This window comes from Panulirus ornatus, chromosome 7 (genome assembly GCF_036320965.1).
Source record: "Panulirus ornatus isolate Po-2019 chromosome 7, ASM3632096v1, whole genome shotgun sequence".
In the NCBI taxonomy this organism is placed as follows: Eukaryota; Metazoa; Arthropoda; class Malacostraca; order Decapoda; family Palinuridae; genus Panulirus; species Panulirus ornatus.
This window is the reverse complement of record NC_092230.1, coordinates 15,202,682-15,218,942: the sequence shown is the minus strand read 5'-3', so window position 1 is coordinate 15,218,942 and position 16,261 is coordinate 15,202,682. Positions and strand designations below refer to the sequence as shown.

The window sequence follows — 16,261 nt, the reverse complement described above, 5'->3', positions numbered from 1 at the left end:
AAAAAGGAGAGATAGGTAGTATGTTTGAGGAAAGGAACCTGCATCTTTTGGCACTGAGTGAAACGAAGCTCAAGGATAAAGGGGAAGAGTGGTTTGGGAATGTCTTGGGAGTAAAGTCAGGGGTTAGTGAGAGGACAAGAGCAAGGGAAGGAGTTGCACTACTCCTGAATCTGGAGTTGTGGGAGTATGTGATAGAGTGTAAGAAAGTAAACTACATTGATATGGGTAAAACTGAAAGTTGATGGAGAGAGATGTGTGATTATTGGTGCATATGCACCTGGGCATGAGAAGAAAGATCATGACAGGCAAGTGTTTTGTGGAGCAGCTGAATGAGTGTGTTAGTGGTTTTGATGCACAAGACCAGGTTATAGTGATGGGTGATTTGAATGCAAAGGTGAGTAATGTAGCAGTTGAGGGAATAATTGGTATACATGGAGTGTTCAGTGTTGTAAATGGAAATGGTGAAGAGCTTGTAGATTTATGTGCTGAAAAAGGACTGGTGATTGGGAATACCTGGTTTAAAAAGCGAGATATACATAAGTATACGTATGTAAGTAGGAGAGATGGCCAGAGAGCGTTATTGGATTACGTGTTAATTGATAGACGCACAAAAGAGAGACTTTTGGATGTTAATGTGCTGAGAGGTGCAACTGGAGGGATGTCTGATCATTATCTTGTGGAGGTGAAGGTGAAGATTTGTGGGGGTTTTCAGAAAAGAAGAGAGAATGTTGGGGTGAAGAGAGTGGTGAGAGTAAGTGAGCTTGGGAAGGAGACTTGTGTGAGGAAGTACCAGGAGAGACTGAGTACAGAATGGAAAAAGGTGAGAACAAAGGAGGTAAGGGGAGTGGGGGAGGAATGGGATGTATTTAGGGAAGCAGTGATGGCTTGCGCGAAAGATGCTTGTGGCATGAGAAGTGTAGAAGGTGGGTTGATTAGAAAAGGTAGTGAGTGGTGGGATGAAGAAGTAAGATTATTAGTGAAAGAGAAGAGAGAGGCATTTGGATGATTTTTGCAGGGAAAAAATGCAAATGAGTGGGAGAGGTATAAAAGAAAGAGGCAGGACGTCAAGAGAAAGGTGCAAGAGGTGAAAAAGAGGGCAAATGAAAGTTGGGGTGAGAGAGTATCATTAAATTTCAGGGAGAATAAAAAGATGTTTTGGAAGGAGATAAATAAAGTGTGTAAGACAAGGGAGCAAATGGGAACTTCAGTGAAGGGGGCTAATGGGGAGGTGATAACAAATAGTGGTGATGTGAGAAGGAGATGGAGTGAGTATTTTGAAGGTTTGTTGAATGTGTTTCATGATAGAGTGGCAGATATAGGGTGTTTTGGTCAAGGTGGTGTGCAAAGTGAGAGGGTTACGGAAAATGATTTGGTAAATAGAGAAGAGGTAGTAAAAGTTTTACGGAAGATGAAAGCCGGCAAGGCAGCAGGTTTGGATGGTTCTGCAGTGGAATTTATTAAAAAAGGGGGTGACTGTATTGTTGACTGGTTGGTAAGGTTATTTAGTGTTTGTATGACTCATGGTGAGGACTCATGGATTGGCGGAATGCTTGCATAGTGCCATTGTACAAAGGTAAAGGGGATAAGAGTGAGTGCTCAAATTACAGAGGTATAAGTTTGTTGAGTATTCCTGGTAAATTATATGGGAGGGTATTGATTGAGAGGGTGAAGGCATGTACAGAGCATCAGAATGGGGAAGAGCAGTGTGGTTTCAAAAGTGGTAGAGGATGTGTGGATCAGGTGTTTGCTTTGAAGAATGTATGTGAGAAATACTTAGAAAAACAAATGGATTTGTATGTAGCATTTATGGATCTGGAGAAGGCATATGATAGAGTTGATAGAGATGCTCTGTGGAAGGTTTTAAGAATATATGGTGTGGGAGGCAAGTTGTTAGAAGCAGTGAAAAGTTTTTATCGAGGATGTAAGGCATGTGTACATGTAGGAAGAGAGGAAAGTGATTGGTTCTCAGTGAATGTAGGTTTGCAGCAGGGGTGTGTGATGTCTCCAAGGTTGTTTAATTTGTTTATGGATGGGGTTGTTAGGGAGGTGAATGCAAGAGTTTTGGAAAGAGGGGCAAGTATGCAGCCTGTTGTGGATGAGAGAGCTTGGGAAGTGAGTCAGTTGTTGTTCACTGATGATACAGCGCTGGTGGCTGATTCATGTAAGAAACTGCAGAAGCTGGTGACTGAGCTTGGTAAAGTATGTGAAAGAAGAAAGTTAAGTGTAAATGTGAATAAGAGCAAGGTTATTAGGTACAGTAGTGCTGAGGGTCAAGTCAATTGGGAGGTAAGTTTGAATGGAGAAAAACTGGAGAAAGTAAAGTGTTTTAGATATCTGGGAGTAGATCTGGCAGTGGATGGAACCATGGAAGCGGAAGTGAATCATAGGGTGGGGGAGGGAGCGAAAATTCTGGGAGCCTTGAAGAACGTTTGGAAGTCGAGAACATTATGTCGGAAAGCAAAAATGGATATGTTTGAAGGAATAGTGGTTCCAACAATGTTGTATGGTTGCGAGGCGTGGGCTATGGATAGATTTGTGCGCAGGAGGGTGGATGTGCTGGAAATGAGATGTTTGAAGACAATATGTGGTGTGAGGTGGTTTGATCGAGTAAGTAATGTAAGGGTAAGAGAGATGTGTGGAAATAAAAAGAGTGTGGTTGAGAGAGCAGAAGAGGGTGTTTTGAAATGGTTTGGTCACATGGAGAGAATGAGTGAGGAAAGATTGACCAAGAGGATATATATATGTCAGAGGTGGAGGGAACGAGGAGAAGTGGGAGACCAAATTGGAGGTGGAAAGATGGAGTGAAAAAGATTTTGAGTGATCGGGGCCTGAACATACAGGAGGGTAAAAGGCGTGCAAGGAATAGAGTGAATTGGAACGATGTGGTATACCGGGGTGGATGTGCTGTCAATGGATTGAACCAGGGCATGTGAAGTGTCTGGGGTAAACCATGGAAAGTTGTGTGGGGCCTGGATGTGGAAAGGGAGCTGTGGTTTCGCTGCATTATTACATGACAGCTAGAAACTGAGTGTGAATGAATGGGGCCTTTGGTGTCTTTTCCTAGCGCTACCTCGCACACATGAGGGGGGAGGGGGTTGTTAATCCATGTGTGGCGAGGTGGCGATGGGAACAAATAAAGGCAGACAGTATGAATCATTACATGTGTATATATGGATATGTCTGTGTGTGTATATATATGTGTACATTGAGATGTATAGGTATGTATAATTGCGTGTGTTGACGTTTATGTATATACATGTGTATGTGGGCGGGTTGGGCCATTCTTTCGTCTGTTTCCCTGCGCTACCTCGCTAACGCAGGAGACAGCGAGACAGCAAAATAAATAAATAAATAAATATATATGTGGATGTGAGTGGATGTGTTTTTCTTCTGTTTCCTGGCATTACCTCAATGATGTGGAAAATATCAATAATGTATAAAACAGTAAATCCTTGATTTAACTGACTGATTGGGGGGGTTCCATCAATGCCGAAAGTCCATTAAATCCAATGTAAACTATTTCTGTGCCATATTTAAGTTCACACACCTTGTTTTAACTCCTCTATCACTGTAGGGTTTAGTGCGTGGCACAACAGTTGGGCTGCGGGCACTCGGCAGCGTGGCAACACTTACTGGGCAGTTGGAGGCAGAATTGATGCCACCTCTATCCTATGAAAGGATACTTCTTTATAATAAAGTGAGGACAGATTACCTGCTTTCATTGCACCTCTTACATGGTGCAGTGAGTACGATTCGAACCTATGCTTAAAAATCCTAAGCTATTGCAAGGCTGCTCATCTTTTTCAGGAGACGGGGCACAACCAAGTACATAGCCTCAGATGGGGAACCAATCTCAACAGCGAGAAGATGAAACCTTTCTACAAAAAATGGGGAGTCATGGCCTGCATCTCCTCAGCCCACTATCCCCAGTCCAATGGATGTGCTGAAGCACTGCTAAAGGTAGCTAAATGGGTGTTGAGGGGCAACACAAGAGTTGGAGGCAGCCTGCACAACAGCAGAGCGACTCAGGCTGTGCTCCATTATCTCAACACACCCCCTAAGAGAGGTGGATAAGACACTCACACAGCTAGCAGCAAGAAGACAGTTACAAGATTGTGTTTCGGTGCCCTGGCAACATTATCTGATAAACCAGCAATGGAGAACTGCTCTGCGAAACAGGGTGCAGGCCATAGCAAAGAGCTAAGGTCCATTAAATTGAATGTAACCTATTTCTGTGCCAAATCTAAGTTCACACACCTTTTAACTTCCTTATCACAGTAGGGTTTACTGTGTGTTACAATAATTAGGCTGTGGGCACTTGGCAGCATGGCAACGCTTACCAGGCTATTGGAGGCAGGAGTAAGACTGAGATAGAGGTGATACCACCCCTATACTGTTAAAGGACACTTCTTTATGATAAAGTGAGGATAGACTACCTGCTTTCATTGCACCTCTTACATAGTGCAGCGAGTACGATTCGAACCTACGCTGGAAAACCCCAAGTTATCGCAAGGCTGCTCACCTTCTTCAGGAGACGGGGCGCACCCAAGGAAATCACCAATCTAGACAGTGATAAGATGGAACCTTTCTACAAAAAATGGGGAATCATGGCCTGCATCTCCTCAGCCCACTTTCTCCTGTTCAAAGGATGTGCTGTAGCAGTGGTAAAGGCAGTCTAATGGGTGTTGAGGGGCAACACAAGTGTTGGAGGTAGCCTGCACAACAGTAAAGGGACTCAGGCTATGCTCTATAATCTCAACACCCCTAAGAGAGGGATAAGTCACCCATACAGCTGGCAGCAGGAAGACAGTTGCGAGAAAGTGTTTCAGAACCCTGGCAATTTTATCTGATAAACTGGCAATGGAGAACTGATCTGCAAAACAGGGTACAGGGCATAGCAAAGAGCCAGGCTCGCCTGCAGGGTGGTCCAGCAGGTGATGTTGCTATGTTGCCCCAGCTGTCTGTGGGCACCCCTGTCTGCATGATGGACATTGCTTTGAAGGCATGGGACAGGTTGGGCATAGTAGTGGAGGTGAAGCTGCATAGACAATACTCAGTGAAGCTGAACAGCAGTGGCCACCTGTCTTTGCGAAACCAACATCATCTATTCTTGGCACTGCCCTGATAATACAGAAAACAGTGAACAAGTATGAAAAAAAAATATTTGGAATTCTTAAATCCAATTATTCAAAATTAATAAGCACTGAAATATAAAAAAATTCTTGATCAGGAAAACTCTCTCTGCATAGGACTGATTCTGTCTAGCTGGGATATTTCACTGCACTGTAAGAATGATTAGTGTTGAGGTAATGACATAAACTATAAACTCAACTAAAAGGATACCTTTGGTAACTTCACTCACTGATTCCATCCCATATTCTGCCAAGACATCAGTAGATGCAGCTTTCTGTTTGAACTCGAGAAGACTGGAGACCTGGGAATGCATAAGAAACAAGTAAATGACAGGTATGTGAAGAGAATCAGCTTAGGTATCATAACATATCAATGATAGTTTTTAATATTCATACTTCATCATTTTCCAAGTTAGCAAGGCAGTGCCAGGAACAGATGAAGAAAAGGACTCATTTGTTCACATCCATTCTCTAGCTGTCATTTGTAATGCACTGAAACCACAGTCCCCTAACCAAAATCAGGCCCTACAGACCTATTCACGGTTTCAGCTGCTACATAAGCCCTAGTTCAGTCTATTGATGGTATGTCATCCCATGTATACCACAGTGCTCCAATTCACTTTTTCCTGTGCATACCTTTCACCCTCCCGAGTAAAATCATTTTTCCTTCCATCTTTAATTGGTCTCCTTCTCCTTGTCCCCTCCAATTTTAAAACATATATCCTCTTTATCAACTTCTCATTCATTCTCTCCATACCTCAAAACCATTTCAGCACACCCTCCTGAGCTCTCAGCCATCCTCTTCTTATTACCACAACTCTCTTTTACCATTTCATTACTTTGCCAATCAACCCTCCTCACACCACATATTGTCCTTAAACACTGCATTTCCAGCACATCCACCTTCCTCCACATGTTCTCATCAACAGCCCATGCCTCTCATCCATACAACATTTTTGGAACTACTATACCTTCCAACACCCATTTTTGCTCTCCCTGATAACAATCACTCTTTGCACACATTCCTCAATACTCTCAGAACCTTCACCCCCTAATCCACTGTATGACTCACTTCCACTTTCATGGTTTCACATTCACAGCCATGTCCACTCCTTATTTATCAATCTATCTATATCACTGGAGCCAATTCCCTCTGAGAACTCTCTTAAGTAGGTGCCACAGCAAAAGAGTTTACATAACCGGTGAACTACAATGCCACTTCATAGCCTTTTGTGCCTCATCCTTAATAGGCCACTGGCAGAGGGCAACTCTAATGCAGTGTTTCTAGAGGTTCCTACCTCATATTCCTACTGACTCCTAACTAATTTTCCTTCTGACTATTACTTAATGCACTTCTTCCACCTAATGCTCCTGCCTGATGTTCCTCCCTACTACTTCTACCTAATGTTTCTACCCAATGCTCTTGCATAATGTTCCTGCTTACTACTTCTACTTATTGCTTCTACAATTTCGCCAAAAGGAAGTGCTACCACACAGATCTCACAACAAGAAAATCTAGAGTCCACACAGAACTCACCACAGGAAAATCTACAGTTACAACGAATGAGTTGTGTGAGTTAAGTGTTGTCAAGTGTTATGTGTAACATGGAGAGACTGTATGCTTGTGGACACAATACCAGCACTCCAAATGCGGGTGAGGCAGAAAAGACAGCTACTCATGTAAGAGGAAGGTAACTTGACCATCACTAAAGTGCTGGCTCACTATGCAGCCATCACTAACCCTCCTGATACCCAAGTGGGATGTACTGGTGAAATACTCTCCTGGTCAGTGGCTGCCTACCAATTACTACCCAACTGTCCATTCACAGGTATCTAAAACACTGCTTCCCCCAAATTTTCACCATTCCAACTCACACCCCTACCAACCTATCTTTCTGCACTGTTAAACCTCATAAAATTGCTTTCATTCACATTTGATCTCTACTTCCTCCTTTCATATGCTCACTCAACTCAGTGCTGTATTATCAGCAAACAACTACCTCACTTCCCAAGTACCCTCACCCCTACTGATTGAGTACCTGCCCATCTCTCCAAGACTCATCCATTTACCTCCCTCACTACCCCATCTATAAACAAATAAAAAAGCCACCGTGACATCACACACTCCTGCTACAGATTTCACCTCGACCCACCCACTCTCCTCTCTACTTACCTGCACACATGCCTTATACTCCTAATAAAAACTTTTCACTGCTCCTAATAGCTTTCCTCTCACACCATATATATGTACCACTTTTCACAAAGCAAACATGGGTATTCCTCCTTGGATCATCCCCTTCTGAAACAAAATCTAAATATCTTTTTCTTTAATACAAATTGTCTATATTACACTTACCAAAGAAAATACCCATATATTAGTATACTTTGTTAGTGTGGGAGAGTGGTGAATGGCTGGGGTAACGCCCATGCTGATGAAATGGGTGTCCCTTATCCATGCTAGTATACAATAGTTTTTGTTTTCTGCACACATTATTTATTTCTATATATAGTACACCTAATCCCATTAAACAACTCGTGATTTTCAAAGCATGATTTCAAAATATATATATATACAGATCATTTACATACTTTACATATTTCAGAAAATATTATATAATGAAATACATGATTACTGCAAGTCCAAGTTATCTCAACGATTAAAAAAAATTACAGAAAATGTACTTTTATGAACTTTAGACTGGAGAAGACATTAGGAATAATGAAGAAATATGACAGCTTGTTGAAGAAAAGCAAAAATCCTATTATATCATTACTTTTGAATGGGTACCATTTATTATTTCAATTACCTCATGAAGCTGCAGTCATCTTTTACTTTACATACCTGCTTATTCCTTCAATTATCATGTCAACTAGTTCATTGCTGTATAGAGAAAACACTAGAAATCCTGCTAAATATTCTGATGTCCATCAGCTGTATAAATGACAGTATTATCATTAGCAAAAGCAAAAGGTTGAGCAAGCACAATAAAAGGTAAGGATACATTCATTTTGGCCCAACCAAAACCATCAGCAGAACTATTTTATTTAGAGCCTGTATCATTTTGAAGTATTATCTTCAGTGTGTGTCTGTTTAGTCATCATTGTAATATTCATCATTACACCACATACTGGAGGTACAGAAATAAAAGAAAGGCCAGCAGAAATAAACCAGTGCTTGCACCTCCTCTATGAGAACCCTGGCTTTGCTGTGGACTAAACATATAAATAAATGCAGGAGTCAGTGTTTGTCTCCTCATTACATGTGGTATTTTCTTCATTTGTGTGTATGCATAGTCATCACTAACATATTCATAATACCTCAGCTTACTGAAGGTAAAAACAAGAAAAGTGAGCAAAATAAGGCAGGCGCTTGCATCTTTTCTGAGAGATGCTGCACCATCATCATCTGCAGGTGTCAAAAAGCACTTGTAATCCCATCTACTGAGAGAAAGGACACCTAGGATGCTCTCAATTGCAAGGAATGATGGAAAACGTACCTGGAACCCCACATGAGTGGATAATAATTTTCAGAATATAAGTATTCCAAATAAACTCTGATTTATGAATATCTAAATAAAACAAATGCTCAACCTGAGTAGACTCGGAATAATAAGAAAAAGGGTTAATAACTCCATTCTCATTCATAAGAGATAGATCTAGTACATATGGATAGGCATACAGTTTAGGCAGAATCAAATTTGCAAAGCTGGAGTCCCAAACCACACTAACTGGTAGGGAAAGGGGAGGGGTGCTTCATTTGCTTAGGAAGATTTGAAAAAACATTATTTTTTGATGTAATATGCAGTCTATCTATCTATTTCTCTGGCACATGTTCCATTCTGGAATTCCCTCAAAAAGTTGACCACAGCAGCAGAGTCACCATAACTAGTAAACTCCAGTGCTGCCTCTCAGCCTTTACAACCTTAACCTTAACAGGCCACTGGAAGAAGGCAATTATAGCGCAGTGTATGCAGAGGTTCCTACCTAATGTTCCTAGTGACTACTTCTACCAGATGATTCTCCCTAATGCTCCTACCTAAATGTTCCTATGTACTACTTCTATCTAATGCTCCTATAACTTTGCCAAAAGGCAGGGCTAACACATAATGCTTACCACAGGAAAATCTAGAGTTATGAAGAATGAACTGTGTAAGTAAAGTGTTGTCAAGTGTTATGTGTGACAAAGGGATTCTATATTTGTGGATAGAATGCAAGTAGTCCACATGTGGGTGAGGCAAAAAGATTTGAATGCAAAGATGAGTAATATGACAGTTGAGGGTATAATTGGTGTACATGGGACGTTCAGAGTTGTAACTGGAAATGATGAAGAGTTTGTAGATTGGTGTGCTGAAAAAGGACTGGCAATTGGGAATACCTGGTTTAAAAAGAGATATATACATAAATATACATATGTAAGGAGGAGAGATGGCCAGAGAGCATTATTGGCTTGTGTGTTAATTGATAGGCACGTGAAAGAAAACTTTTGGATGTTACTATATTGAGAGGGGCAACTGGAGGGATGTATGACCATTATTTAGTGGAGGCGACAGTGATGATTTGTAGAGGTTTTCAGAAAAGAAGAGAGAATGTTGGGGTGAAGAGAGTGGTGAGAGTAAATGAGCTTGGGAAGGAGACTTGTGTGGGGAGGTACCAGGAGAGATTGAGTGCAGAATGGAAAAAGGTGAAAGCAAATGATGTAAGGGGAGTGGAGGAGAAATGGGATGTATTTAGGGGAGCACTGATGTTTTGCACAAAAGATGCCTGTGACATGAAAAGGGTGGGAGGTGGGCAGATTAGAAAGGGTAGTGAGTGGTGGGATGAAGAAGTAAGATTGTTAGTGAAAGAGAAGAAAGAGGCATTTGGATGATTTTTGCAGGGAAATAGTGCAAATGACTGGAAGATGTATAAAAGAAAGAGGCAAGAGGTAGGGAAAGGTGCAAGAGGTGAAAAACAGGGCAAATGAGAGTTGGGGTGAGAGAGTATCATTAAATTTTAGGGAAAATAAAAAGATTTTTGGAAGGAGGTAAATAAAGCGCGTAAGACAAGAGAACAAATGGGAACATCGGTTATGGGGGGCAATGGGGAGGTAATAACAAAAAGTGAGGAAGTGAGGAGATGCAGTGAGTATGTCGAAAGTTTGTTGAAAGTGACTGATGATAGAGTGGCAGATATAGGGTGTTTTGGTCAAGGTGGTGTACAAAGTGAAAGCTTTGGTCAGGGAAAATGGTTTGGTGAATAGAGAAGAGGTAGCGAAAGATTTGCGAAAGATGAAAGCCGGCAAGGCGGCAGGATTGGATGGTATTGCAGTGGAGTTTATTAAAAAAACGGGGTGACTGTTGTTGACTGGTTGGTGAGGATATTCAATGTATGTATGAAGAGGTAGTGAAAGATTTGCAAAAGATGAAAGCCAGCAAGGCGGCAGGATTGGATGGTACTGCAGTGGACTTCATTAAAAAAACGGGGTAACTGTTGTTGACTGGTTGGTGAGGATATTCAATGTATGTATGGTTCATGGTGAGGTGCCGGAGGATTGGCTGAATGCAGAGTGCCATTATACAAAGGCAAAGGGGATAAAGGTGAGTTTTCAAATTAAAGATGTACAACTTTGTTGAGTATTCCTGGGAAATTATATGGGAGGGTGTTAATTGAGAGGGTCAAGGCATGTACAGAGTATCAGACTGGGGAAGAGCAGTGCAATTTCAGAAATGGTAGAGGATGTGTAGATCAGGTTTTTGCTTTGAAGAATGTATGTGAGAAATACTTAGAAAAGCAAATGGATTTGTATGTAGCATTTATGGATCTGGGGAAGGCATATGATAGAGATGCTCTGTGGAAAGTATTAAGAGCATTTGGTGTTGGTGGAAAGTTGCTGGAAGCAATGAAAAGTTTTTATTGAGGATGTAAGGCATGTGTACAAGGAGGAAGAGAGGAAAGTGATTGGTTCCCAGTGAATGTTGGTTTGCACCAGGGGTGCATGATGTCTCCATGGTTGTTTAATTTGTTTATGGATGGGGTTGTTAGGGAGGTGAATGCAAGAGTTTTGGAGAGAGGGGCAAGTATACAGTCTGTTGTGGATGAGAGGGCTTGAGAAGTGAGTCAGCTGTTATTAGCTGATGATACAGCACTAGTGGCTGATATGGGTGAGAAACTGCAGAAGCTGGTGACTGAGTTTGGTAAATTGTGTGAAAGAGGAAAGCTGAGAGTAAATGTGAATAAGAGCAAGGTTATTAGGTTCAGTACAGTTGAGGGACAAGTAAATTGGGAGGTAAGTTTGAATGGAGAAAAACTGGAGGAAGTGAAGAGTTTTAGATATCTGGGAATGGATTTAGCATCGGAGGGAACCATGGAAGTGGAAGTGAGTCACAGGGTGGGGAAGGGGGCAAAGGTTCTGGGAGCGTTGAAAAATGTGTGGAAGGCGAGAATGTTATCTCGGAAAGCAAAAATAGGTATGTTTGAAGGAATAGTGGTTCCAACAATGTTATGTGTTTGTGAGGAGGAGGGTGGATGTGCTGGAAATGAGATGTTTGAGGAAAATATGTGGTGTGAGGTGTTTTGATTGAGTACATAATGAAAGGGTAAGAGAGATGTGTGGTAATGAAATGAGTGTGGTTGAGAGAGCAGAAGAGAGTGTATTGAAATGGTTTGGTCAAATGGAGACAATGAGTGAGGAAAGATTGACAAATAGTATATATGTGTCAGAATTGTAGGGAATAAGAAGTGGAAGACCAAATTGGAGGTGGAAGGATGGACTGAAAAAGATTTTGAGTGATCAGTGCCTGAACATACAGGAGGGTGAAAGGCATGAATGGAATAGAGTGAATTGGAACGATGTAGTATACCGGGATTGATGTGCTATCAATGGATTGAACCAGGGCATGTGAAGTGTCTGGGGTAAACCATGGAAAGTTCTGTGGGGCCTGGATGTGGAAAGGGACCTGTGGTTTCAGTGCATTATACATGACAGTTAGAGATTGAGCGTGAATGAATGTGGCCTTTGTTGTCTTTTCCTAGCACTACCTCGCACACATATGGTGGGAGGGGGTTGTTAATTCATGTGTGGCAGGGTGGCGATGGGAATGAATAAAGGCAGACAGTATGAATTATGTACATGTGTATATATGTATATGTCTGTTCTGTGTGTATATATATGTACAGATGTATACGTTGAGATGTATAGGTATGTATATTTGCATGTGTGGACGTGTATGTGGGTGGGTTGGGCCATTCTTTCGTCTGTTTCCTTGCGCTACCTCGCTAGTGCAGGAGACTGCAACAAAGCAAAATAAAAAATAAATAAAAAACATGTATATGGAAGCGGAAGTGAATCATAGGGTGGGGAGGGGGCGAAAGTTCTGGGAGCATAAAAGAATGTGTGGAAGTTGAGAACATTATCTCGGAAAGCAAAAATGGGTATGTTTGACAATAGGAGGACAATATGTGGTGTGAGGTGGTTTGATCGAGTAAGTAATAATAGGGTAAGAGAGATGTGTGGTAATAAAAAGAGTGTGGTTGAGAAAGCAAAAGAGAGTTTTGAAATGGTTTGGTCACATGGAGAGAATGAGCGAGGGAGACTGACCAAGAGGATATATGTGTCAGAGGTGGAGGGAACGAGGAGAAGTGGGAGACCAAATTGGAGGTGGAAAGATGGAGTGAAAAAGATTTTGAGTGATCGGGGCCTGAACATGCAGGAGGGTGAAAGGCGTGCAAGGAATAGAGTAAATTGGAATGATGTGGTATACTGGGGTCAACGTGCTGTCAATGGATTGAACCAGGGCATGTGAAGCGTCTGGGGTAAACCATGGAAAGTTCTGTGGGGCCTGGATGTGGAAAGGGAGCTGTGGTTTCGGTGCATTATTACATGACAGCTAGAGACTGAGTGTGAACGTGTGGCCTTTGTTGCCTTTTCCTAGCGCTACCTCGCACACATGAGGGGGGAGGGGGATGTTATTTCATGTGTGGTGAGGTGGCGATGGGAATGAATAAAGGCAGACAGTATGAATTGTGTACATGTGTATATATGTATATGTCTGCGTGGGTATATATATGTATACGTCGAGTTGTATAGGTTTGTATATTTGCATGTGTGGACGTATATGTATATACATGTGTATGTGGGTGGATTGGGCCATTCTCTCGTCTGTTTCCTTGCGCTACCTTGCGAACACGGGAGACAGCGACAAGGCAAAATAATAATAATAATAAAAATAATATATATCTTTCTTTTTTTTTCATACTATTCGTGATTTCCTGCGTAAGCAAGGTAGTGTTAAATACAGAGGACTGGGCCTCAGAGGGAATATCCTCACCTGGCCCCCTTCTCTGTTCCTTCTTTTGGAAAATTAGAAAAAAAAAATAATGAGAGGGGTGGATTTCCAGCCACCTGCTCCCTGCCCTTTCAGTCACCTTCTACGACACACAGAGAATATGTGGGAAGTATTCTTTCTCCCCTATCCCCAGGGATTACAAATGTTCAAAAATCCAACACGAGGTGAATGTGGAATGGATGACAGACAATACATATAATCACAAACCAAATTAAAGAGCCAAGAGCAGCACAGCCACCCTCTCCTCGCCAACCCTAAAGTTTACAAAGCCTATGCAATTCCCACACCCATGAGACCTAGCATTTTCACTATAACAGTGAAATCATGGTGGAAAACAGCTGGCTTCATCAGTTCAGCGGTCCTTTTCTTGTCGCAGCAACCACCTACATGGTGCTGAGGCAGCTGTCATATATAACCTCTAAAGTTGCAAGGGATGCAAATATGACAGAATTGTGATGATGTAGATGTACTTATAGGCTCCAGTTGCTGATCATATTCCAAGTACGTTTTCTTCCCACGAGACATCTGGCCTTGGTTAAGCGGGCCACATGAGAGAACCATCAGGTACGAAGAAAGGAAAAGGCAACAAAAGTAATTAGGGCTACTCTGCTGAGGGCCACTATCTATGACGTGGTTGCCATCTGTAGGACTATTCCAAGTGTGTGTTGCCCACTCCTGGAGAATGAAGGAAATAGCTTCTATGTACAAACACCAATCCTCTCCTTAAGAAAATCCTGGCTCCACAACTGATTTTTCATACTGAGGTAAACATGTTGCCTTGGGACAATTAGCTTTCACAATTAAGCTCCTTCAACAATGCTGAAACTTAGGTGATGATCTCTTGAGTAGTGTTTTCCACTGGCTGGAATTCCCAACTCTAGATGACAATGTAGATTTAAAGTTTCCTCAATTCTTCTTTGTAAAGTATTTTTCTGTTCTTATAGCCTAACAACTGCTTTGGAGGGGTATATGATCTTCATATATATATGAAGATATATATTTATTTATATATTTATTTTACTTTGTCACTGTCTCCTGTGTTAGCGAGGTAGCGCAAGGAAACAGACGAAAGAATGGCCCAACCCACCCACATACACATGTATATACATACACGTCCACACACGTAAATATACATACCTATACATCTCAACGTATACATATACACACACAGACATATACATATATACACATGTTCCTAATTCATACTGTCTGCCTTTATTCTTTCCCATATATATATATATTTTACTTTGTCGCTGTCTCCCACGTTAGCGAGGTAGCACAAGGAAACAGACGAAAGAAAGGCCCAACCCACCCACATACACATGTATATACATACATGTCCACACACAGCACATATACATATCTATACATCTCAATGTATACGTATATATACACACAATGACATATACATATTTACCCATGTACATAATTCATACTATCTGCCTTTATTCATTCCCATCGCCACCACGCCACACATGGAACAACAACACCCTCCACCCTCATGTGTGCGAGGTAGCGCTAGAAAAAGACAACAAAGGCCCCATTCATTCACACTCAGTCTCTAGCTGTCATGTAATAATGCACCAATACCACAGCTCACTTTTCACATCAAGGCCCCACAGAACTTTCCATGGTTTACCCCAGACGATTCACATGCCCTGGTTCAATCCATTGACAGCACGTCGACCACAGTATACTGCATCATTCCAATTCACTCTATTCCTTGCACGCCTTTCACCCTCCTGCATGTTCAGGCCCCGATCACTCAAAATCTTTTTCACCTCATCTTTCCACCTCCAATTTGGTCTCCCACTTCTCGTTCCATCCACCTCTGACACATATATCCTCTTGGTCAATCTTTCCCCACTCATTCTCTCCATGTGCCTAAACCATTTCAAAACATCCTCTCCTGCTCTCTCAACCACACTCTTTTTATTACCACACATCTCTCTTACCCTATTATCACTTACTCGATCAAACCACCTCACACCACATATTGTCCTCAAACATCTCATTTCCAGCACATCCACCCTCCTGCACACAACTCTATCCATAGCCAACACCTTGCAACATACAACAATGTTGGAACTACTATTCCTTCAAATATACCCATTTTTGCTTTCCGAGATAATGTTCTCGACTTCCACATATTCTTCAAGGCTCCCAGACCTTTCGCCCCCTCCCCCACCCTATGATTCACTTCCGCTTCCATGGTTCCATCCGCTGCCAAATCCCCTCCCAGATATCTAAAACACTTCACTTCCTCCAGTTTTTCTCCATTCAAACCTACCTCCCAACTGACTTGACCCTAAACCCTACTGCACCTAATAACCTTACTCTTATTCACATTTACTCTTAACTTTCTTCTTTCACACACTTTACCAAACTCAGTCACTAGCTTCAGCAGTTTCTCACACTCTTGCATTCACCTCCCTAACAACCCAATCCATAAACAACTTAAACAACCATGGAGACATCACACACCCCTGTCGCAAACCTACATTCACTGAGAACCAATCACTTTCCTCTCTTCCTACACGTACATATGCCTTACATCCTCGATAAAAACTTTTCACTGCTTCTAACAACTTGCCTCCCACACCATATATTCTTAATACCTTCCACAGAGCCTCTCTATCAACTCTATCATATGCCTTCTCCAGATCCATAAATGCTACATACAAATCCATTTGCTTTTCTAAGTATTTCTCACATACATTCTTCAAAGCAAACACCTGATCCACACATCCTCTACCACTTCTGAAACCACACTGGTCTTCCCCAATCGGATATATATAAGTGGAT

General features: G+C 41.8%; 1 protein-coding gene across 1 annotated transcript in view; it reads right to left on the bottom strand.

The window, feature by feature from the left end:
* Positions 1-5,260: 5,260 nt before the first annotated feature.
* The window catches only part of LOC139749310 (mismatch repair endonuclease PMS2-like), a gene marked incomplete at its 5' end in the record, with an annotated part of 254,664 nt that continues 243,663 nt past the window's right edge, over positions 5,261-16,261 (bottom strand). The window contains one exon of the mRNA XM_071663035.1: positions 5,261-5,434. Within this exon, the coding sequence (XP_071519136.1) occupies positions 5,276-5,434 (159 nt within the window). The remainder of the gene's footprint in view (positions 5,435-16,261) is intronic.